This window comes from Balaenoptera physalus, assembly GCF_965194825.1.
Source record: "Balaenoptera physalus genome assembly, chromosome: 7".
Taxonomy (NCBI): Eukaryota; Metazoa; Chordata; class Mammalia; order Artiodactyla; family Balaenopteridae; genus Balaenoptera; species Balaenoptera physalus.
This window is the reverse complement of record NC_138886.1, coordinates 3,719,797-3,744,391: the sequence shown is the minus strand read 5'-3', so window position 1 is coordinate 3,744,391 and position 24,595 is coordinate 3,719,797. Positions and strand designations below refer to the sequence as shown.

Here is a 24,595-nt window from a genome sequence, read left to right as displayed (position 1 = left end):
GACTTTTTCTTTGACCCACTGGTTGTTAAAGAGTGTGTTGTTTAATTTTCACATATTTATGAGTATTCCAGCTTTCTTCTCCTGTTGATTTCTGGCTTTATTCCACTGTGATTGGAAAAGATACTTTGTATGATTTCAATCTTTTAAAATTTACTGAGACTTGTTTTGTGGTGTAATATGTGGTCTATACTTGAGAATGCTCCACGTGCTCTTGAGAAGGTGTGTTCTCTGTTATATTCTGTACACGTCAGCTAGGTCTGATCTGATGTACGGTGCTGTTCAAGCCCTGTTTCCTTACTGGTCTTCTGTCTGGTTGTTCTAGTCATTATTGGAAGTGAGGTCTGAAGTCTCTAACCGTCTATTTCTCTCTTCAATTACATCCATTTTTGCTTCATGTGTTTTGGAGATGTGTATATGTTTACAATTGTTCTATATTCTTGATAGATTGAACCTTTAAGCGATATATACTTTCTCTCCTGTTACCTTTTTGACTTAGTCTATTTTGTCTGATAATAATATAGCCGTTCAGCGACCTTTTGTTTACTATTTTCATAGAATATCCTTTTTCATCCTTTATTTCAAGTTTTTCATATCTGTGTAGATAGGTGGATCAGGTGTTTTAAAAATCCATTTTATCACTCTGACTTTTAATTGGAGAGTTTAACCCATTTATATTTACAGTAATTACTGACAAGAATTTTCTTCTTCCATTTAGCTATTTGTTTGTATAACTGTATGTCTTCTACGCTTTTTGTTCCTCAATTCCACCACTATTGCTTTTTAAGGATTTTATTTTTTTTTAATTTAAAATTTCATTGGGTTATTTGTATGGAAATATGTTAATATAAATGTTTCAGACATTACATGAAATTTCTAAAAATCTTATATTTGTATTTGTATGGAAATATGTATGGAAATATGTTAATATAAATGTTTCAGACATTACATGAAATTTCTAAAAATCTTATATTTGTATTTGTATGGAAATATGTATGGAAATATGTTAATATAAATGTTTCAGACATTACATGAAATTTCTAAAAATCTTATAGGTTCTGGTATAATGTTATAGGTAATAATCCTAGTTATTACTTTAAAATGTATATCTCAGAAATAACTAATTTTCTTGTCAACTGCATTATTATGAACTTTCATCAAATCTTTTACCGTGGTCATTTTTAAGTCTTTTGTCATTTACAGACAGTTCTGGGTGTACTCTGATGATTTTGCAAATATGTTCCTATAAAAGGGTTTCATCTTCAAGAAATTCATGGAAAAGACTCTGACTAGTACAGGTTTCTGGTAACTGACTGTACTGCTGAACTGAATGAATAAGCATTTTCAGAACTCTGATGAAAAACTGATGAACTCATAAAAGTGCTAACAAAAGATCAAGATGAAAAAAAACAATTAATTACATGGGACTGAGTGAACTGATGAGGATGAGTATAATTTTTGTGACTTTCTGTCTGAATTAAAAAAAAAAAAATCCCACAAGGACTCAGAGGCAAAGAATATACAAATCAATTTTCACTGCAAAGTAAAGGAGCTGTTACAGTGGAGGATTACTGGACTGAATGTCAATATTATGACATAGTATGAGTGTGTTTCATGTTTGGTAATTGCAATCATTGTTGCTTTTGTTGTGGTCATCCATGTACAATGCTTGGTGTCAGTCTATTTATCTCTTGTAAAAATAAAATACAGTGTGTGTGTGTGAAAAAAAAAAAAAGAAATTAATTGATGAAGAAATTCATAGAAGAGTACTTATAAAGAATAGATGAACTGAGGTACAAATAAAGACTTTGGCCTTGAAAAAAAAAAAAAAAATTTTTTTGTTTTTGGCCACAACTCGCAGCTTGTGGGATCTTAGTTCCCTGACCAGGGACTGAACCTGGGCCCTCGGCAGTGAAAGTGCAGAGTCCTAACCACTGGACCGCTGGGGAATTCCCTTGGTTGATTTTTTTTTAATAGTGCACCATTCTGATTCCTTTCTTTCCTGTGTATTTCTAAAAAACTATTTTCTTATTGCCTTTGGGATTACAAGGAACATCTTAAACTCATAACAGTCTAGTTTGAATAATACCAAATTAGTTTCAGTAGTATACAAACATGCAGCTCCTATGATCTCCATCCCTCCCCCTTCATGTTGTTGTCACAGATTATGTCTTTATACATTCTGTTCCCATTAACACAGACTTATACTTACTGTTTTATGAATCTGCATTTTAAGTCATACAGAAAAAAAAGAAAAGGTACAAACAAAAGTGCAACAATACAGGCTTTTAGAATTACCTATTAGTTACCTCTCCGAGTGTTCTTTATTTTTCCATATGGCTTTGAGTTACAGTCTAGTGCTCTTTCATTCAACCCAAAAGGCTCCCTTTAGCATTCCTTGTAGGCAGGACTATTAATAACAAACTGCCTTAACTTTGTTTATCCGGCAACATCTTAATTTCCCTTCATCCTTAAAGGATAGTTTACTAGATATAGAATTCTTTTCCTTTCAATACTTTATTTTTTATTTTATTGTTTTTGGCCACGCCGCTCGGCATGCGGGATCTTAGTTCCCTGACCTGGGATTGAACCTGTGCCCCCTGCAGTGGAAGCACACAGTCCTAACCACTGGACTACCAGGGAATTCTCATCGTTCAACACTTTAACTATGTCACCCTACGGCCTTCTGGTTCCCATGGTTTCTGATGAAAAAAAACAGCTGTTAATCTTATTGTGGAGGGATCCCACCCCACCCCTTGCACATGATTGTTTCTTTCTTGTTGCTTTCAAGATTTCCTTTTTGTCTTTCAACAATTGTGTTGTAATGTGTCTTGTGTGGTTCTCTTTGAGTTTATCATGCTTGGAGTTCATTGAGCTTCTTAATGTGTAGATTTATGTCTTTCATCAAATTTGAGATGTTTTCAGCCATTATTTCTTCAAATAATCTCTCTCCTTCTGGGACTCTCTTTATGCATATGCAGTTACATTCGATAGTGTCCCCATAGTCCCTCTGGGTCTGTTCAATCTTCTTCATTCTTTTTCCTTTCTGCTCCTCAGGCAGAATAATTTCAACTGCCTTAGTTCACGGATTCTTTCTTCTGACTGCTCAAATCTGCCACTGAACCCCTCTAGTGAGTTCTTCATTTCAGTTATTGTACTTTTCAGATCCAGAATTTCCACTTGGTTTATTTTTAAAATTCCTATCTCTTTACTAAATTCCCTATATGTTCTTACATTGTTCTCTTGATTTCCTTTAGTTTTTTGTCCATGGTTCCTTTTAGCTCACCGAGCATATTCAAGACAGTTGACTTAATGTCTTTGACTAGTAATTTTAATGTCTGAGCCTCCTCAGGGATAGTTTGTGTCCAATTCTTTTTTTGTTTTCCTGTGAACAAGCCCTATTTTTCTGTTTCTTGATATGCTTTGTGATTTGTTGAGACCTGGATATTGAGTATCATAATATCGTAACTCTGGAAATCAGATTCTCCCCCTTCTCAGGGATCGCTTCTGTTGCTTGAGGGCTGCTGTCTTCCGTTTCTGTAGTGACTTTTCCAAACTGTTTTTGAAAGGCCTATATTCTTTGTTGTGTAGTCACTGCAGCTTCTGCCCCATTGTCTCAGGGGTCAGTGTGTGACCTGGAAGAGATTTCCTTGACAGTTGAAGTTCAGCAGCATCACCCTTCATCAAGCACTCTCCTGGTTGTTGTGTCTGATGAGGTTCCAGAGTCCCAAAATCGTTGATTCTGATAGTTGTTTTTTTTTCCCCAGCTTAACTGTTGTTTCCATGGAGAGACTGATCTTTACTCCACCATTTTCTGTTAAAAATGTTATTTTTATTTATTTAATTTATTTAAAAAAGATTTATTTATTTATATATTTGGTTGCACTGGGTCTTAGTTGTGGCACGCGGGCTCCTTAGTTGTGGCATGCAAACTCTTAGTTGCGGCATGCGTGTGGGATCTAGTTTCTTGCCCAGGGATCGAACCCGGGCCCCCTGCATTGGGAGCGCAGAGTCTTAACCACTGCACCACCAGGGAAGTCCCAAAAACGCTGTTTTTAAAAACACTGGAATTTCATAGATTGCTGCTATGCCGTGTGAAAGCACTTCCAAATTCAAATACCAGGGGTTCTGAGGGGCTGTCTCAGCTCATGGCCCAGTTTAATGATACTGAAGTGAACATGTGCTCTGTGAAAGGTGGACTTCTCTGTTTCCTTAAGTGAGCCAGAGAAGTGTGGCTGGCCCTTCTTGCTTTTCCTGCCCTTCTTTATTTCCTGCGTAAAATAAACCAATAACCCTGCAAGATTTCCTATTTGAACATGGAATGTGAGAGTCTGTATCTCACTTCAATGAGCACAGGCAATGAAAGAACAATACCACAACTCCCAGGCTATAGTAGAAACAGGATTTTAATATAATATTCAAGTCTAGCATTTGCTATTTACAACAAATAAATATTGCCCCTCCCCAACTGGTAAACATTTTTTTTCACCTTTTATACAAATATTCAATCCCCCTCCCCTCCCCCCGAAACCCTCCTTTCCCACCAATCCCCGTCTCGTGTGGTCTCATAAAGCCCAGGATGCAGTGGTGAATGGCACTTGCAGTGTCATGAAATCTCACATCAGTGGGACTTGGCCGAGACCGTCCTCACTCACCGGTTAAGAGTGTGGTCCGTGAAGGGGGTGTCTCTCTCCTCTGCCAGGGGAGGGCTGGAGTGGGCAGTGGGCGAGACTCCCTCACTTTCAGTTGGCCCTGATGCTGGAATCTTTGGTGCAGCCTGAGGAAGGCCACAATGGTGGGAGGAGAGAACTGCAGTGGTCAGACCCGGTGGATGAGTGATGCCCTGGGGTGCCCATGGGCACAGGTGGCAGTGGCCCACACCTGGCAAGGTGTGAGGGAAGTATACGGAGGGCAGTGCCCGGCGGCATGCAGGGCTCCGTGCCCATTGGCAGTGCTGCTTGGCAAAAGTCAGCTAGTCCTCTGGTTCCGGAAAGCAGAAGGCACCTAAGGCAGCGAGTGGTCCACGGGAGGCCAGGTCAGCCCATCGACTGGCAGGCATCAATCCCGGCAGCAGGAGAGGTTCAGGAGGAAACTGGAGTCTGGGGGTGGCCTGGGCTGGCAGGTTGGGCAGAGGTGCCCACCTGGCCTGAGCCACTGCAGTCTGTAAGTGCTTAGTTGCCCAGCCAGTTAAACCCTGGAAAGGGCAGCTCTGTGGCTGGCCAGCTAGGGACAAGTTAGAAGATGCCCTTGGCAATCTTGAGTCCCTTCTGCTTCATGCGGGGGAGGGTAGAGCTGGCTCCATGCCTGACCTTTGCCCCCTTGGTGAAGGTCCGTTTCTTTAGGACAAAGTCATAGTTGGCAGTAGAGTTCATGGCGTAGAACACATTGGCGTTGTCAGGGATCTTCAGTTCTGGTCGGGGAGGGGCAGAGGGTCAGCTGTGCTTATGGGGGCCCCACTGGACACCCCACCAATTGAGAGCCCCCAGGAGGGCAGGCCTGATCCAGAGACCTGAGACCCCTCAATGCAACTCCAGGACCCCCAAGGACCCCTCTTAATGACACCTGCCTGGGACAGACTCTGCTGAGGCACTGAGGGACTTCCCTGGTGGCACAGTGGTTAAGAATACGCCTGCCAATGCAGGAGACACGGGTTTGATCCTTGGTCTGGGAAGATCCCACATGCCGCGGAGCAACTAAGCCCATGTGCCACAACTACTGAGCCTGCACTCTAGAGCCCGCGAGCCACAACTACTGAGCCCATGTGCCACAGCTACTGAAGTCTGCACGCTTAGAGCCCATGCTCTGCAAAGAGAGAAGGCACCACAATGAGAAGCCCGCGCACCGCAACGAAGAGTAGCCCCCACTCGCCGCAACTAGAGAAAGCTCGCGCACAGCAACGAAGACCCAACGCAGCCAAAAATAAATAAATAAATAATTAATTTAAAAAAAAAAAAGGAAAAAAGGAATTCAAAAAAAAAAGGACTCTGGGGACTTCCCTGGTGGTGCAGTGGTTAAGAATCCGCCTGCCAACGCAGGGGACACGGGTTCCATCCCCGGTCCGGGAAGATCCCACGTGCCATGGAGCAACTGAGCCCATGTGCCACAACTACTGAAGCCCGCATACCCTAGAGCCTGCGTGCCACAACTACTAAGCCCGTGCACTACAACTACTGAGCCCACGTGCCACAACTACTGAAGCCCGCACACCTAGAGCCCGCGCTCTGCAACGAGAAGCCACCGCAATGAGAAGCCCGCGCACCGCAACGAAGAGTAGCCCCCGCTCGCCACAACTACAGAAAGCCTGTGCGCAGCAACGAAGACCTGACACAGCCAAAGATAAAAATAAAATAAAATAAAAATAAAAATAAAAATAAAAAGGACTCCAACTCCAGGAAGCCCCACCTCAGTCTGCAGCTGGTAAAGGGTCGTCCCACCCTGCCCCCTACTGCCTTCACTGATCAGGAGCTCCAGCTGCAGTAAGCTTTCTAGAACCTAGACCACCTCCCCGGAATCCTGCACAACTCAGGACAAGGGCTCTGGGGCCAAGTGAAGGGCGGGCTTTGCCCCAGGCCTCCTGCATAGGGTTTCAAAGGGTGCCAGGCTCCCAGCAGGTACTTGCTCTTGGCTCTGTTTCCCATCCTCTCCTCTGGCCTTGAGCCTGCTGTTCTCCACTGCTGGGCTGGAACATGTGTACTCTGGGCTCCGTCGTGTGTCTCTTATTCTGGTCCTTAACCTGTCTAGGTCTCAGTCTTCCTTTTCTGTAAGATGGGGGTCCCACCTGCCTTGCTTACCTCACCAAAGTGGTGCAACAAGGTAAGAGAGGATTTAGAAAACAACTTCTAGGGATCGTGGCGGGTCATTGCTAACTGTCTGGGTAATGGCTGTGAATGCGGGATCAGCTCATGGGAAAGGAAAGAGTGATGATAATCTTTGCAGTTATGGCACATCTATGGCACACGTACACACATGAGCATATAAGCCATGTATATATGGATCAACTCACTACCTATTTTATCTCCATTGTGGAGATGGGAAAACAGGCACAGAGGACTTAAGGAATTTGCCCGAGGTCTACAAGCCGTAGCTGTCTGGTTCCAAGTCTGTGCTTGTTCTTGATCCTTTCCCTTTCCCGGTTTTTAGAATACCCAGCTGCTCCCTAGTGGCCTCCGTGTTTAGTATCTACTATGGGCTGAAAGTTTGTGTCCTCTCTAAATTCGTTGACATCCTAACCCCCAATGTGATGGGATTAGGAGGCGAGGCCTTTGGGAGGCCATTAGGTCATGAGGGTGGAGCCCCACGAATGGGATTCGTGCCCTTATGAAAGCGACCCCAGAGAGCTCCCCACGCCCTGCCACCATTTGGGTTCACAGTGAGAAGTCAGCCGCTGGCAACCCAAAAGAGGGCCTTCACCAGAACCTGACCATGCTGGCACCCTGATCTTGGACTTCTAGCTCCAGAACCATGAGAAATAAATTTCTGTCATTTGGAATCCACCAGTGGTGGTATTTTGTTATAACAGCCAGAACGGACTAAGACAGTGTCATACGTTCATGGATTTTCACAAATTCGATGCTTTACTCCACGGTAGTCATGATCCTTTCTGGAGTACACATTTCCCATCTTAGCCAGAAAACGCCCTTTTGTACGGCCTGTGGGCTCGGCCATCTGGCTGCCTGGCCCCAGGAGAAAAGCCTTTTCTCTCCCCTCCTCGACGACGCTACCACTGAACGAGGTCTCCCACTGCCTGTTCACGGCCAGGGAAGGGCATGGGACAAGGGCCCAGCAGCCACCAGGGGCCAGGGAGGAGACACTGGGGGCATCCAGAGCAGCCCCTAGGCAGGTCTGTGTGTGGACAAAGCCCAGGCCCACCCTGGTGGCACGTCTTCTGGGGTGGTGGGCCTGGGGCACCGTGCTCCCCTGCCCCCGGCCCCACCGCCCACCTGGCCGGCCCTGACTTACTTCGATCATCCGAGATAACCTGCACCAGCTCGTACTCTTCCGGCTCATCCGCATCTAGGTTGTGTTTGTCCATGGCTTTGCGGATTACAGCTGGGGCCTTGTCTTGGCTGGTCACCTGGACGGGGTGGGGGACAGGCCATCAGGGCAAGGGTCTGGCGTAGCTTGAGGGTCCAGGGCGCAGCAGCCCAGGGCCCTCAGAGCTGCCTCGGCGCTGTGCGCACAGGGGCACACAGCCTCTGACCGGATGCCGGGTCCAGGGGGGTTGTGCCTCCTTCTCCTGCCCCTCTGGGGAGGCCTCCATGTACCCCAATCACTTACCCCCCCATCTCGTGCAAGCCTGCCGCCTCCTCCCAACACCACCGAGGGCAACTGCCTGCCCCCGGGGCTGCTCCCCTTAACCGTTCCCCTTGACCCTGCCCATCCAGGACAACGGTATCATTGCACCTGGGCACAGAAGGCATCTAGTCCCAGCCCTGGAGGTGAGAGAGGAGGAGCTGGAGGCTGCAGTGGGGGAGAGTGCAGGCCGACCCCTGCTGCCTCGACCCCAAGGGCCAGAGCACAGGCGGGCCTCAGACTCGGGGTGACACAGGTGACGGCGTTAACGGGGCATCTGACCCAGTGTGGGAGGATGGGGGAGGATTCTGGGGGTGCAAACGGCTCACTGGCAGCCTGAGTTCCGGAGAATGAGAGGTGTCCCCCCAGCCCCCAACCCCCCCTCAACACACACAGTGTCTGCGGGCAACTCCCGCTGGCGAGATCTCAACACCTCCAACTATCCCCGGTGTCTGACACCACCGGCCACCTCCATGGCCACCAGCCTGGCGCAGCCACTGCTATTCCCCCCTGGATTGCAGCAGCCGCCTCCTAACTGACCGTCCTGCATCTGCCGGCACCAGCCCAGCGCCCACGGAGAGGCCGCAAGTCACCGCTGCCCCTCCTCTGCTCCAACTAACAGCGCTCCTGTCTCCCACGAGATCCAGGCCCCCGACGCTGTCCTGCTCTCCTGACCCCTACTCTTCACCCGACCCCCGCTCCTTCACTGCGGACCTCCAGCCGCTCCTCCAAGCCCCAGGCACACTCCCGCCTTGGGAGGCTGCACGCTGCTCCCTCCCGCCCCCGCCCCACCCCCCGCCCCACTACACTTGGCCCGGTCATCGGTGAGGTCCTGCCCCACTGCTGGTGTAAACCCCTAGTCCACCGCCCCGGCACTGATCACCATCGACACACTAGCTGCTTTGATTCCTTTTTCTGCTTGACCCTCTGTCCTTCCCAACCCACTAGGAGACCAGTTCTGGGAGGGCAGGAACGGTCCATGGTGTTCAATATGGATTTGCTGCCCGGCAGAGCGAGGGGCCCGTGGGGACGGCCGCCCGGCTCACCAGGATGCTCTTGTACATGTTGCCATTGTCCACGTCCAGGCTCACCCGGATGATGCAGCAGTCGCCCACCTGCTGGTTGTAGAGGGGCAGCGCGGAGCTGCAGCTGCAGACCCCCGACACGGAGCGCTTGTGGGTGCGCGTGGTGGCCACGGGCGTGGTGGAGGCTGAGGAGGAGGAGGTGCTGCTGGAGGCCGAGCTGATGCCGGAGGTCTCCGGGGACGACTGGGAGGTGGACTCCCAGAACTGCGGGGGACGGCACGGTCAGCAGAAGCCCCGGGCCACTGTCCAGCTCTGGGGGCTTCTAGCGTGGAGCGGGGGAACTCGGGCCCTAGGAAGGGCTGAGAAGGGCTGCCAGGGAGGGGGTGGGGCACTCACCTTCTTCTCCTGGCCGTCAGGGGACTCTGGGACAAAGCTCGTGTTGATCTCCTCCACATCAGAGCTGGAGGAGCCGGCCGAGTGGACACTGAGTGAGTCGGCGATGTCCCCGCTGCTGAGGTAGGGGCCGCACCTGAGCTGGTCACAGGACTTGGAGTGGCAGCTGCTGCTGGTACTGAGCTCCGTGCTGGGGGCCTGGCGGCTGCATGGAAGGGCTGGCTGACTTGGGGGAGGCCTCTCCTGGGACACAGCCCACCCCTGTCCCCTGCACTCTGGGCCGAGTGCTCAGGCAATCACCCCATTGGCTCCAGCGTCCGACAGATCATTTAGCATCACCCCATTTCACAGGGGGAAAAACTGAGGCCCGGAGGGGTGGAGCAAGTGGCCCAGTCACAGGGCTGTCGGGGGCGGGGAGCTGGGATCCCAGTGCCAGCTGCCTGACTCCTGAGCCCACTCTCAGCCCGAAGTTTCCCTGAGCCCCGAGGGAGCGCCCCTGCCCACCCGGCCACTCAACTCGCTCCAGCGCTTGACGATGGCCGTGTTCTTCTTGACCTTGAGGGTGTTGCTGGCCGACTCGGAAGGGGGCTCCAGCTCACACGACAAGGTGTAGCTACAGGACAAAGCGGCGGCTGTGAGGAGCCGCACTCGGGTCTCCCTCCCGGTGCCTGCCCGGCAGCTAGAGGCCAGGGGCCCGGCCGTCACCAGCGACAGCATCCAAGGCTGCCCAGGATCCCAAGCCACAGGCTCTCCGGAGCTCCCCAGAGACAGCCCATGTGTGCCCCCCCCCCAGCTCCTGCCCGGACTCACCTGTCAGCCTCGCTGAGCCGCTCCATAGCCCGGAACCAGGCCCCAAAGTGCTCTTCGGGTGCGATGCTGTAATTGTTGCAGGCCGACTGGAGCAGCTTGATCTGGGCAATCACTTCGAATTCCTGGGGCCAGAGGGAAGGACAGGACGCTGACGGTCTGGGTGGGCCGGGCCTGTGCCAGCCTCTGGGTCCCCACTTCCCACCCTGTCCTCACTGCCAGGTTCAAACAGCCCCTCCAGGAAGGTGTCCTTGATTCGACCTCCTGCCCCATCCTCCCGTGGGAGAGGCTCCCCCTCTCTCTGTATCCAACTCTCCCCAAAAATGTAACAGGGAAGGGTCGGAGCCAGGTGTTCTAGCCAGGTGGCTCTCTGATCCCGCCTCCCACACGGGCCCCCTTCCCATGAGGCTGCGGCTGCTCACCTTCCTCCTCTTCTCGAAGTTGATCAGTCTCCCCTGGAAAGCACACGGCCAGCGTCCATCAGAAAGTGTCCCCTAGCCCATGACCACCCTTCACGGGTCCCAGGCTGCACTACCCAGAGCACACACCAGGGGGCAGCACAGCACACACACCTGGACCTGGGTGGGACCGGGGTGCCAGGGCGGGGTGGGAGGGGGGCGCCGAGGCTCAGGGGTCTGAGAACAGCTAGAGAGACCGAGGCCTTGTGCAGGAAGGCCAGGTTGGCCACATGTGCCCGACCTTGGAGGGCCCAGCCTCTCCACCCATGGCTGCCACCTGAGGGAGAGGCTGCGTCCTGCTGGGTCAAACCCCCTGCAGTTCTGAGCCCCACCAGCCGGGCACCAAGCTCTGTTCACTCACTGCTAAGATGGGCAGGTGCCCCCGGGACACAGGGACGGCCAGGGGGCTCTCGTAAGATGAGGTGCACCCTCTGGTGAGAGCTCAGGGCTCAGGACCCCCGCCCCGCCCCCGGCCCTGGGCTCACTCACATACAGATAGTCCTTCATTGCGGTGTCCAGCATCACCAGGTCTGTGAGGAACGTGCCCAGGTAGGGAACGGTGCCCTGGATGACACCCTGTGACAACTGGGCGGGGGAGGGGGGGGAGGGGGAATGATGAGCAAGGCCCCTCCCCTGAAAACCCCTCGGCCCCACCCAGGCCTCCCACTTGGAGCAGCCTGGGGACCTTTAGCCATTGCCCCCAAGTCCCCCTCCCAGCGTGCATGGACCCAACCTCCCTCTAGTCGCCTTCCAGGCCTGGCATTTGGCAAATCCCCAAGATACATGGTCCCTGGCCCCTGCCCCCTCCCAAATCCCCACTGGGCCCAGCGCTTCCAGGCCCCTGCTCTGGTGGCCACGAGTCCCCCCGACACCAGCTGGTCAGGGCGCAGCGCCCCCAGGCCCCGGAGGAGGTCGGTCTAAGGGTCATGTCAGGCAGCGCAGCTACAGGAGCGGAGGCTCGGGGCGGCCCCTCCTCTCCCAGCCTCGGGCGCACTCACCACCTCCTTCGGCCGCCTCTGGGCTCTCTTGGGGTTCATCTCCAGGGTGGCAAACTTGGAGGTCCCCTCCTGCAGGGCCGAGGACAGGGTCGGTGAGGCCTTCTGCCCCTCCCCCCATTACCCACCAGCAGACCCGACATTGGCCTTGGTCACTGGTGCAAATGCTCCAGCCACCCCAGCGTACTCTATTCCTAGATCTGCACCCCTGCTCAGGTGCTCACGGGATGTGGGAACATGGGCCAGCAGCCTGGCCTCCTTGGAAAGTACAGATGAGGACTACACCTGCCCCTTGGGGTCTCCAAGGACTCAGCGCCACGCCTCCATCACTGTGGCTGTGCTGTTCCCCCCGACCCCCCGTCTCTGCAGGAGGGCAGAGGTCCTGCACAAAACTCACGCAGATTTCCCTTCCCCCTTGAACCTCACTGCCTTCCCGTGAGGTTGGCACCCCAGGGTCAGCATTCCCCCACTTTCCAGATGAGGAAATTGAGGCCCAGAGACAGGCAGCGCCTTGCCTCTGAATGGGCCTCAGAAGGACTCAGAGGAGAGCAGGAGGCCCTGCTGCGCACGCCCCCGCCCTCCACGGACCAGGTCCCGGGCTCAGAGCCTCTGGTGTGTGCCGGCCCCTAGCCGGGCGAGCCATTGACAGTGGGACAGGGACTCTGGGGGGGCCTGGCTGAGCAGGGTGTCTGCCGGGCCAAAGCCTTCACATCCCCACGGAGCCCCTCGGGATGTCCCCTGCACAGAGCTCTGCCTTCATCCACTCAGGAGGGGTCTCCTTGGTGCCACCTCTGAGACGGTGAGCTGGGGCTGCTGGGGGCACTGGGTGGTGACACTTTGCTTCCTCTTTACATGGAAGTTTCTGCGGAAGGACCCCCGTGAATGCATTAGCACCCCCCCTGCACTTGCCACAAGCCATGTGGGGCATTTGTCACGGCCAACAAAGGCCCTGTGGTGAGACTCTGAGAAGACTCCCTGGATTCCTTTGCAGTGTCTGCCCTGAGGCAGAGGGAAGAGCCCCCAGCCCCCAGATCTACCTCCTGGGTCTGCTCATTTGGGGGACGGCTGGGCGGCCGCTGCAGTACCATCCCTGGGCAGGCGGGGTGCCTGGCCCTCGGAGGTGAGTGCAGACAGAGCAGCAGCAGGGCCGGGCTTTGTGGGGACAGGTTGGGCTGCTCTGGGGAAGGAAGAGACCCTCCCCCTTGACCTCATCCACCCCGAGCGCCCCCGGGTGCGGGACCAGTGAGGACCCAGGAGACTCTAATCCTGCTCCTCCCCCACCCAAAGCTCTGGAACAGCCCAGCTGCCCTGCTCCAGCCCTGTACTAGGGCCTCCTGTCTCCCAAACTGCCCCCCACCTGCCCACAGACCCAAGAGACCTCATGAGAAGTTTTCAAAGAAACTTTCAGTGGGAACGTAAGCCCCTCCACCCCAAGCCCCCGGGCTCCACCTTGATGAGCAGCTCTCTGCTTAGGGAGTAGTTGTTCTCATCTGAGAAAATCTCCGACAGCTTCTGAAAGATGCGGACGCTGTCCCTGGGGGAAGGAAGGAGAAAGGAGCGCACGGTGGGGCGGGGGGTGGCGGCGAAAACATCTGAGGACCCAGAGATCCCAACCGCCTGGATGGGTGGTTTCCAAACAGAGTTCCGCTGGACCCTAAGGGCTCGGTAGGCCTGGAGGGGTGGGTCTCAGAGGCGACTGAGCGTCTCTGTTTTGGCTAGTTCTGATTTTAAGTGCGATTTCAGAATCGCGTGGTTGAAGCAGACGCATGAAAATCCCCAACGTGGCTCAATCCAGTACCTGCCAGACAAGGAGACCAGGTCCTGAGGCAGAACTGCTGGGCCTGAAAGACCCCGCCCCCCCAGGATGCACTGTCCCTGGGCAGGTTCCAGGCAGCACCCAGCCCCGTGGGAGGCCCCGGGTCCACCCTGGAGCTCCTCCAGGGAGAAGCCTGCCCACCTGGAAACTTCTTCCCACGTCTTCTTCAGTCGGTGGATGGAGTTGCTCTGCAGAGCAGAGAGGATGGCGTAGAGGGACGAAAAGTTCTTGAGGACCCGGCACTCCTGGGAGGGAGGGGCCAGGCTGTGAGAGGGGGCCGGGCTCCCGCCTGCTCCAGGTTCAGTCCCTCTTAGGGAGGAACCCCCCTCCTGGATGGGACAGATGCCCCGGGAGGCGCTCCTGGGGTCGGATGAGATCAACCCAGGGCCAGAAAGGGCTCCCCCGGGCCCTCGGCGGCCGCGTACCCTGGCCACCTCGATCCAGTGCTCTACCACCCTGGCCCTGGCGCGGGCTGTCACGCTCCGGTCCCCGAGGCAGGTGGTGATGACGCAGTTGGCCACGCTGTTGAACTGGGCGACGGTGGCACGGACGGTGGGAGCCAGGTGCTCCTTGCCCCTCTTGTCCCGCTGGGACCAGATGGAGCCCAGGCAGTGGTAGGGCACCACCTTCTTGAACAGCTCCTGGGGGCAAGGGGAAGGTCACCCGGCTCTGCCGCACCCCAGCTCAACGCCCAGAGTACCCCCCCCAGGCCCAGGCAGGGTCACTGGTCAGAGCTGGAGCTCTGGAAGCCGGGGAGGCGGCTCGAGCCCGGCCGGGGGAGGTGCGGGTAGGTGGCGTCTCTTCGTTTTGTTCCCTGCCCACTGTGGGCACCCAGCACGAGGTGACCCAGGGTGACTCTGGCAGGAAAGAGAGGTGGCCATCTTCCCCAGGCCACCCTAACTCCCAGCACCAGATGCGGCTCACACCTGCCCATACCAGGCGGTGCTTTGAGCCCTTGATCACGCCTCAGGCCTGTCCCCTGTCCAGATGCCCATTCACGTGGGCACTACAATCAGAGGCTGCGTCTGCCGTCTGCCACGGCTTGTAGCACGCACCAGGTGCCTGCTAAGTGCTGAAGCTGGTGAGGCCTCCTCAGCAGACGCGGGGGGCAGGGGGGGGCGGCCCATGGAGTGAGCTCCCGTCCGCTACCAGGTGGGCCAGACCCGGCCCAGCTTTCTACCGTTCCACCTCATTCCACCCAGACACCGTGTGCAAGGGATGGGGCCCGGGTCCACAGCCTGGAAGGGAGTCGAGGCCTTCGGGTGAGGAAACCTGCCCAGGCAACACGGTTTGTAATGGGATTTGGGGCAGGACATCAGCTCTGGACAGGGCAGGGCAGACGCCTGAAGGAAGGTGCACCCCTGCCCGCCCTGCTGAGACGAGCTGCCTACCGCGTCCATCAGCGTGAACTGCTCTGCCACCAGGTCGGGCGGGAATGCCAGGAGGTGAGGCTTCTCCTCACCCAGCCCGTTCTCTGCAGCCACAGGCGAAGGCCAGGAAGGCTCTGGGGCTGGAGCTGGCCCGAGCTCTAGAGTCTGCGAGAGAGCCGGCTCCAGCTCTGGAGTTGGTGCTGGTGCTGGTGCCAGAGCTGGCTCGAGGTCTGGACCTGGCACCGGCTCGAGGTCTGGACCTGGCACCGGCCTGGGTGCTAGAGCTGGTGCTGGCACTGGCTCTAGGGCCGGAGTTGGTTTCAGAGCTGGAGACGGAGCTGCAAGAGGAGAAAAGTTCAGCAACACGCCTGCCTTTTTTTCCAAGACACACCACTGCCTTCTAAGAGAAGCCTCAGCTCAAGAACCAGCCCAGGACGTCCTCCCCGACAGCGGTCCCCACGTGGGCCGTCTGAGGCAGCCTCGGGGGCGCCTCCGTGTCCAGCACCGACCCCTCCCCTCACGCTCACACGTACCCACCCCGATCTCCTCACCCTCCGGCTCTGCCTTGGTGAGCTCCGTGTGCTCCAGCTGGGCCAGGAGGAGGCGGGCCCGGCGCTCCAGGTCGGAGCCGGGCATGTTGAGCTGCACGTAGGCCACCAGCTGCTTGAGGCAGGGGAAGTCCGGGGGCTGACAGAAGTCCTCGGAGTACTGGTCCAGCCAGGTGCCCAGGATGGAGGAGACGGCACTGGGGGCAGGCGGGCGGGCAGCAGAGTCAGGGGCCTGGCCTCTCCTTCCACGCGGCCCTCCCCTGGCTCCCCCATGGGGGCCGGGCTTCTGGGCCCGCCCCTGCCCCACCCGCACCGGGCTGCCAGGCAGGGGCAGTCTTGGTAGGAAGGGGCCCTCCATCCCTGGTGACCACCTCTCCCTTCCTCGGGGGAGCCTGACTCTCTCCTGTCTGCCCCCAGCCCCCCGGGCCCTCCCCCCTGGAAAGGAAACTGCAGGAGGGCAGGGAGGGCCACACCTGCTCTGTTCATTGCGCTGGGCTGGCCGCACACAGTAGGTGCTGCATAAACAGGGGAGGGAGGAGGGGACAAGCAGAGCGTGCCCCCTGCCCGGCCTTCACGGGCCTCGCGCACCTGAACTGGAGGCTCGCGCACCGGCGGCTGCCTTGGTCTCTGCGCCGGAGTGCAGGGCTCGTCCTCCCAGGGACGCTCTACTTGGTGGTGGGGACGTAGCCGGCCCCCTGACCCTGACTGAGCTCCCGTGAGCCCCAGCTGAGCACTCACATTGGGCTGCGAGGCTGAAGTGTCAGCAGCTTGGCCCCCCACACCTCCTGTCCTGGGCCCCGGATCTGAGCGGGGATGGATGCTCTCAGGGGCCAGCTCTCAGCCCACAGCCTCCCCTCTGCTCCCTGGGGACATGGGACCCCAGCCACAGCTCTCTGACTCCTTTTCTCCTGCAGGAGGAGCCCCCAGACCTCAGCCCTCTAGCGGGAATCGCAAGATATGTGGCAGCCAAGATTCCGCCCAGCCCCTCCCATCGGACGCGAAGTCTACTCACTTTTTCAGTTGGTCCTGAGGTCCGCCGTCCACGCTGGAATAAGGGAGGATGCACCCGTATCTAGAGGAGGCCGTGAGGGCGTCACATCTACCGTACCTGCTATGACGTCTAGTGTTACTGGCTGACCCCCCGACTAGGATGGAAGCCCGGGAGGGCAGGGCTTTTTGTCTGCACCGTTCACTGAATTAAGCCAAATGCCTAGAAAAGTGCCTGCACACAGTAGGTGCTTCGTATGTACTGCTGAATGAATGAGCCCAACCAGCACCTTACAGATGCCTGAGTGGGCCTGGGCCCTCAGCCAGCCCCCAGCCAGCCCTGCTCTGGCTACTCCCAGGAAGGACCCCTGAGACAGAATCTGGAACCTCCTTTACAAATGGGAAAACTGTTCTGCCCAAGGGCTGGAAGCAGAGAGCTTCTCCACGGGGCAGAGGAAAACCTTAATTAAAACCACCCCATCCCTCAGCAGCCCTTTCCACAGGGCCGGCGCGGGGCCGCACTGTCCACGCTTATCCGACAGTCCTGACAGCCCTGGGAGGTCGGGCCTCTGGGCAGCCCGGCCTTCACGTGAGCAAACTGAGGCTCAGAGAGGTAAAGCGACATTCCCAAGACACACAGCCAGTGGGTGCGCGGGGAGCCGCTGTGCCGGGGAGGGGCGGGGCGCTCACCTTTGGAACAGCAGGTCCAGGACCCGCTGGGTGGTGGTGAAGGCTCGGTAGGTGCACAGGAAGATGGTGACATAGGAGAGGTCGCTGCCCTGGAAGGCGGGCACCAGGTGCTCCACCAGCTTCTCCAGCGTGCCTGCCTTCACGGTCCGCACCTTGCAGGTCTCATACAGGTTCAGGGCTGACTCATTTTCATACTGGGGTGGGACAAAGAGGGACAGATGGTCAGCGGCAGCACCGTGGTCCACTAGGAGGGCGGGGGTTGGAACTCAGAGGAAGTCCCAAGCGCTCGGTGACTTCTGGACGGAGATGGGACGTGAGTGCCCCAGACAGAAAAAGGGTCTCAGCTTTTGAACTGGAGGTGGGGGATGATGAAACTAGCAATACCAGCACCTTCAGGTGGTTTTGTCAGCTGAGTAATGATAGCGCCTCGCCAAATTAAGGGCAGAATCCCCGTGATCCCTGGCAAAGCATCCCCGTTCTAGAGATGAGAAAACAGAGGCTCAGCCTGGGGTGGAAGGGCACGGTATGTTAGGACCCAGAGGCTATTCAGGGCGGCACTGTGGAAATGGCTGCAGAAAGGAATCCCGTCAAGGTCCACGGCAGTGAAAGGCTGAGTAATGGTTCGTAACCAGCCTCCCTTCTGAAATGTTACGCATCTGTCAGGCCCCCGCTCTGACCTGGAGGGGTCATGGAGTTGTGTTCCGTGACGGCAAGTTGCAGAGAACCATATATAGTAGCCTGAGCCCTTTTTGGGTTAAAAAAAAAAAAAAAAGCCCTACTAAGTAAAGTGATGAAAGCCTTGGAGAAGGTGTGTAAGGACAGTCGTTAAAACAAGAAATACTGGGGCAAAATGCATAAATAAACTCCGCCTAACATGAAGGGGAAATAGTATAAAAGTGTCTTTTTTGATGTTCATACAAATAAGTGAACAGTGAACTATGCACTTGGCCCAGCCCAGGGCTGGGCTGTAGGGGAGGGGTGAGGGCCCAGATTCCTTTGGGAGCAGGACTGGGGGACCCTCAGGCAGGAAAGCCCTGGGAAGGAGCCCAGTGGAGTGGCCAGGGTGGCCCCTGGATCCCGGGCCTTCTCAGGGTTCTGGGCACGGAGACCCCCCATCCACACTCACCCCGAGCCAGCGCTGGCCCTTGTTGGCGCCGTGGTGCACCTGAACCTTGCGCAGGGAGATGGAGTAGATGACCCCGTTGACCAGCTCTTCGCCAATCTCCTGCGTGGAGCTCTGCAAAGACAGCGCCCGGACGCCGGGCGGGGGTGTCGGGGCCTGTCTGGCTGTGTGGCAGGGGGACGCCCCGTGCCACTTCCTGCTCCCTACATGAGGCGAAGGTCGGTGGCCACAGAGACCTCCAGCCCAGAATGAAAGAGGACGACAGCTGGAGGGCCGGGGGTTACTATCGGGGCGGCAGCACCTGCCTCCTCACCCCACCAGCCATGGCTGGGTGTGAACAAGACGCACCCACTGGGGTTCCAACGACAGCCTGCCCCTGCCCAGGGGGGTCTCCCCGCTCCCGCCCACACCCCAAGGCGAGTACTGTTATCCGGTCATTTCACAGGTGACTACACAGAAGCCGAGGCAAGAGAAACCCATCCAAAGCCACGCCGCTGTGGGTGAACAGCGGAGCCGGGACCCCGAGGCCCTAACTCAGCCCACTGCACCTAGGGGGCTCTGGCCCCCCGAGAAGATGCCTCCCCCAGGGCGTGAGGCCCCTGGCCCCCTCACCCTCATGTGCCCAGCCGGCCCCCGCCAACAGCTGCCCCAGCCCTGGAGTCAGTCTCCCGGGTCTGGGGCAGGTGCGGGCATCCTCGACGGCCACAGCCAAGGCCACTTCCTTCCCTTTCTGCTCATTCAGGCTCTCGTGCCTTCTTGGGCAACAGAGGAGTTCCCAGTTCCCTGTTCGTCATCACGTGCGTGGGGACAGCACGAGAATGACGACAGTGCCGGCGTCCGGGCTGATGCCTGGGTTTCCACGGAACTTCAAAGCCACAGGACTTTGCCAGGCCAGGAAGTTGCGGGGGGCGGGGGGGGGGCGGGTTGTCATCTGGCTGCTCCCTGGACCCCGGGCAGAAAGACCCTTGTTTTAAAAGGCAGTGATCCCTCCTGCTGGGCAGGCTGGCCCGGGGGCTGCATCAAGGCCTGGCCAAGGCCACTCGGTCGTTGCTGCCCTGGGCTTCTCCACCCCCTCTCCCACTGCCCCTGTCCGGGGACGGGGTGAGCTTGCAGTGGGGAGGGGGGCCTAGGAGTAAAGAGACAGACCTCTGAGAGTTTAGGGAGGAGGGGGGAGGTGCTAGCTGGCAAAGGGCCATCAGTCACATGGTCAGTGCCAGCAGCTAGGATCACGGGTCGCTGCCCCAGCTCAGGGTGGGCGTGGAGCTCACAGAAGGCCCAGTGGAAGTGCTGACTCAGCCTGGGCCCCACCGACAGCCCTTCCCTAAGTCCCTCGGCCTAAGCTGGGCCCCTGGGTAGGAACCAGGTGCCCAGTGTCCTGTGGGCTGTACCCCCGGACATCAGCACCCCTGGGGTCAGGGGCTAGGGAGCGGGGGTGGGCCTGGGCCTCTTACCTCCTGCCTCAAGGGCTCTGGGAGGCCTGGGAGCCATCCTCCGGAAATCTACTTCCTCTGACCCAAGGCCGCCCTCCCACTCTGGGCATCGTACCAACGGGAAAGCCAGTGCAATCACACCGGGGCTCCTGACCCTTCGCCTTCTCCGGAGACACAGCCAGGCGTTTCTTGGAAGTCAGCAGGGAACCCGCAGGTAGAGGGCCCTCACCTCAAGAGCCCACGCCTGGGGAGGTCCAGCCCTTCCATCGAGGAGGGGAAACTCCTCCCCCTGAGGCAGGAGAACTGAAACAGATGCGCACTTTCGTCCCCTGGGTCACACATCCTTCCCCGGCCTACAGGAGGCCGCGGTGATGGGTGATGCCAGGGGCCTGCCATCCACCGGCGAGACCAGGGCCCTGTCCACCCCCCCACCTCTCCCCAGGGGTCCTCGACTGCCCCTCGCAGAGGCTGCTGCCCGCCCTGGAAAGGCCCGTCCCTCCCTGGGGGATTCCAGCCACTCCTGGTCCAGCCTGGAGCCAGTGTCCTGAGCACCCAAGTCACCGAGAGCAGTTTAGCGCTCCCGTGCCGGACCTGCCTGCCTGTGGGCACGGGACTCGAGCCCCGTGGCAGCGCACACGGCACCTGGCTCCCAGCGGGGCCCCCATCGAGGCCTGCTGGACAGAAGCGCTTCCTGGCCAGGCCAACCAACGGGAGGCCTCGCCATCCCTGAGCGGGTCTAAACAGCGGCTCTGCAGTGAGCCATGGGCCTCGCTGCTCGCTGGCAGCCGAGCAGCTGGCTGCCCTGCCCGGGCGTCATGTGATCCCGAGCCCTTCCCCCACCCCAGGGGCCCCCTTCTGCCAGCCCGGTGGGGGGCAGGGCAGGACGCCGAGAGCCGCACATGCTGGGCCAGGGGGAGTCACCGCCCTGTGGCACAGATGGGGAGCTGCTCCAGCCCCGCGGAGCTAACCCTGTCCTCTCCGGGCCCTTCACCGCAGCCCAGCAGCGGGAACAAAACCAGATCGTCCAAGCAGCGCAGAGAGCAGGCGCCATTTAAACCGTTGACCAAGAGACAACGGCGGAGCGGGACCCAAAGAGAGCTGCCCGCGTCCTGGGCACAAAACGGCAGAGTGGGGCGTCTGCTCCTCACTCCCACCGCGCTTCCAGGGACAGAGAAGGACAGCGGCTGACAGCCCTGGCGCCTGCCCCGGGACCCTCTGGGGCAGGAAGGGCTGGGCCCTGGTCCCCACAGGTGACCCATCCTGTTAGCAGACAGCACACAGGCCCGGGAACAGGCGGCCCGTGTGGGCAGCGCCAAGCCCCGGGGATGCTCTGGCAGGGGCTGGGGAGCTCCCGGGGGAGGGCATGGCCGAGCAAACAGCAGATGCCCTGGTGGGGAGGCGTCCACAGGGCAGCAGTGAGCTCTTAGGGAAAAAGAACGCCAGGTGGGTGGCTGTGTCCTCAGGGGACAGATCCTCCTGTCCCGCCCCAAGCAGGCACCCACAGATGTCCCCAGGGCCCGGGGACACAGCTGGCAGCTGGGCCTTGCACACAGCGCCCGGCCTTCCACCACTTGGGTCTGGAGTGAAGGTGGTGAGATGCCTCCTGCTCCTCGTGAGCAGAGGCTGGCAGAATGGGCACCAGGGTGCCCCACACCCCGCTGTCCCTCGGAGCACAGCCCGGAGCCCCAGGGACAAGGAAACAGCCTGGGTGACATGTTAGTGTGTCACCTGATCAGCCTTCTTGGGGTGATGGGCCAGCAGGATGCCGTGTCCCCAAACTGACTGCAGGCCGAGCCCCGATTCCCACAAGACAGAATAACAAGATTGCCGGGGGCCGATCCCACCCTTATTTCTGGAGAGAACAGAGGGGACCTACTGGGCCTTTTCCAGCCCTGCCATCTCCCCCAGAAGGCGGCTCGTGCCTGCACACACGGGGGTGGCGCCTTCTCCCATCCTGGTGACCTCTCTCCTCCCGCTCAGCTGTACATTTCCTGTGGAAGCTACAACTAGAGACCACGCGGGGCCCCAGACCCACAGACGCCTCTGGCTGCAGACGGGCTCCTCCTCACTGGCCAAGGGCTCACGGAGGAGGAGGACCTGAAGCCACACCGTAGTCTCCTCCCTGGGGCCGCACGTGGAGAAACCTGGTCTCACTCAGGCGAGGGTGGGGGAGTGGGCTGGTGGTGGCCTCCATGTGCATGAGATCACCGCCTGGGCACCTCATGGCACCCCGCTGAGCTGCTGCTCAGGTCCACTGAGTCACAGAGGTCACCCGAGGCCCTGACCCAGCCACCCGCCAGCACCCTGCAGCCCTGGGCACACGAGGCCCCTCCTCCAGGGCCCCCTGGACCCAAAGGTACTGTCTTTCCTGCAGGGCTCTGGCTCCCAGCTCAGCTGAGCCCTGCAGCCCTTGGCCTCATTGAGCCTGTCTGGGAGATGGGCGAAGGGCAGCAGCTCTCCAAGGGGACGAAGGCGGCAGGGGTCACGAGAGGGGACACGAGCGGCAGGACCAGCTCGGTGCCAGGCATACAAAGCACCCAGGAATAGGACCTGAGGACGCTGTGACTGGGGAGCTGACGATGGACACCGGGCAGGGGAAAACCTCCCGGGAGACCTGCCAGATGCCCGGGGACCTGGAGGAGGGCCAGCTGAAAGGGAGGGCGGGTCATCCTAAAACTGTGGGGAGGAGGGAATCAGGCCTGCGGCTTTCCGACCTTTTAGCCTTCTGTCTGAATGCAGGAGCCAAAACACAGGAGAGGGATCAGGGATCAGAGAGGGCTGCTCAGTCTCTCCGAATCCCAGGATGCCGGGACAGTTTGAATACAAAGTTAAGCACCCATTTTACAGAGGTGGAGACCAAGGCCCAGGGGAGATGGTCAAGTAGAAAGTGTCCAAGTCCTGGTTCATCTCTCAGATTGTGTGCCCAGGGAGGGAGGAAGAAAACGCCAAATGTGCGTGGCTCTCCCGCTGGGCGACGGGGCGCCACCCTCGGGCCTGCCTCCACCTCAGGTGGGTATCCTGCACCCTGAGCCCGAGGACATGAACAGACCCCCGGGAGGACTCAAGGTCAGCCCTGGATGGGGGTGGCCACGCTCCTGGTCCCCAGGCACCGCAGCCCAGAGGTGGCCTTGGTAGGGGACCACACGAGGTGTCTGGGTGGCAGGGCAACTGGGCAGCTCAGTGACCCCAGAAACTGCAGTGTGGGGACCAGCCTGTGCTGAGCCTCCACAGAGGCTGACCATCTCCCCAAGAACCTTCCCGGCCAGCCCGAGCCCGGACACTCGTCAGCATCTAGGAGAGAAACGTGCCGCCAGTGGAGAGCAGAGACCAGACCTCAGGCTGGCCTTGCCCACCTCGTCCTCCTGCCCCCCCCCCAGGACCAGCTCCCGACCGTCAGGCCTCTAGGGGCCAGGCCTGCAAGGGGGCATGGCTGGTGACAGCTGAGGAGGAGGGTGGCCTCTCACGAGGGGTTGGAGGGAGGGCCAGCTGCCATCAACACCACTGGCCACAGCATCCAGCACTTGAGGGCATTTCCCAGGTGTCAGGCCCTTCGCACACTCATCACATTTAATCCTCCCGACACCTCACCTGATGGGTGAGGAAAGCCAGGCGGGGAGCTCATCCCCGTCAGGAGCCAGGAAGAGGCAGCCAGGGCAGGGATTTGAACCCTGGCCCGTGACAGTCACATGCCGTGGAGACACACCTAGGCCTCGCTCCACCGGTGGCTGCCACGGTCACAGACTCAAAGTGCAGTCCAGCCCCTGGTCACACACATGCTAGAGGGAGACCAGAGACAGAACAGGCTTCCTCAGGTCACACAGCCAGCCGGGGGCGGGGGGGCGGGGAGTGGCAGTTCCCTCGCACCCGCACCTCCCCACTGAGAGGGGATTGGTCGGGGCTCCTGCCACAGGATGGCCAGGGTACCCATAGGCCTGGGGTCAGCTACGAGAACCAGGCCTGGGAAGCACCATGCTGACCAGGCCGGCCAGCGTCCTCCGGGAGCCCTGGGCACGGGCACTCCCCTGGCACCTTGTCAGAAGACACAATCGTGGCAGCCACGGCCTGTCCGGCTCTGACGCAATACCAGGCACCATGGGGACCGCTTGTCAGGCTGCCTGCCTCTTTCGGTCCTCACCAGAAGCCTAAGTGGGCAACTGGCATCAAGTGCAGATAAAGAAACCAAGGCTCAGGGAACGAGAGCACGTCTAGGGCTGCGAGAGGCTGAGCTGGCCTTCCAGCCCAGCTCTCCTCCCTCCAGAGCCCAAGCTCTGGACCAGCATGCGCGATGCTGCCCCTTGGGTCAAAAGGACAACATCATGCCTCCCTCGAGCCCGCAGAGCTGGCTGTGCCAGCATCCGGGGGCTCCCTGGGGAGGAAAGGAAAACGCCGGGCAACACGCGCTCCCTGAGCTCCCAGAATGCAGGCCCCCGTGCTGGGTGCCCTCACGCTGCTCACCCAGCACCCTTCTGGCGATCATCGGCTCACCCCCTCCCCCGCCCCCCGCTACAGGCTGGTCAGGGGATGGAAACTGGGGGCCGCTCAAAGTTCTGCTTCTCCTGCACTGGGCTGCACGTTTCAACTCCCACCTCCTCAGACCTGGGTTGGGGACAGTGGCTTCACTGGAGCCACGTGTCCAGGAACGTGGCACTTCTGGGCCTGAGAGG

At 57.9% G+C, this 24,595-nt stretch overlaps 1 protein-coding gene across 10 annotated transcripts in view; it reads right to left on the bottom strand.

The window, feature by feature from the left end:
• RALGDS (ral guanine nucleotide dissociation stimulator) overlaps positions 1–24,595 on the bottom strand; it is an 85,566-nt gene that overhangs the window by 34,321 nt on the left and 26,650 nt on the right. For 4 of the 10 annotated variants that reach the window (XM_082470152.1, XM_082470153.1, XM_082470150.1 and 1 more), the window contains exons 2-17: positions 18,505–18,615; positions 17,379–17,572; positions 16,714–16,812; positions 15,705–15,898; positions 15,175–15,491; positions 14,209–14,424; positions 13,925–14,028; positions 13,417–13,501; positions 11,971–12,039; positions 11,462–11,557; positions 10,937–10,969; positions 10,518–10,639; positions 10,225–10,320; positions 9,711–9,912; positions 9,336–9,578; positions 7,957–8,071 (exon numbers count right to left, since the gene is read on the bottom strand). In XM_082470152.1, the coding sequence (XP_082326278.1) occupies positions 7,957–8,071; positions 9,336–9,578; positions 9,711–9,912; positions 10,225–10,320; positions 10,518–10,639; positions 10,937–10,969; positions 11,462–11,557; positions 11,971–12,039; positions 13,417–13,501; positions 13,925–14,028; positions 14,209–14,424; positions 15,175–15,491; positions 15,705–15,898; positions 16,714–16,812; positions 17,379–17,572; positions 18,505–18,615 (2,296 nt within the window). Of the gene's footprint in view, positions 1–1,821; positions 5,408–7,956; positions 8,072–9,335; positions 9,579–9,710; positions 9,913–10,224; positions 10,321–10,517; positions 10,640–10,936; positions 10,970–11,461; positions 11,558–11,970; positions 12,040–13,416; positions 13,502–13,924; positions 14,029–14,208; positions 14,425–15,174; positions 15,492–15,704; positions 15,899–16,713; positions 16,813–17,378; positions 17,573–18,504; positions 18,616–24,595 lie in introns of those variants that run through there. The other 6 variants (XM_082470155.1, XM_082470146.1, XM_082470148.1 and 3 more) reach the window with 5 other exon arrangements.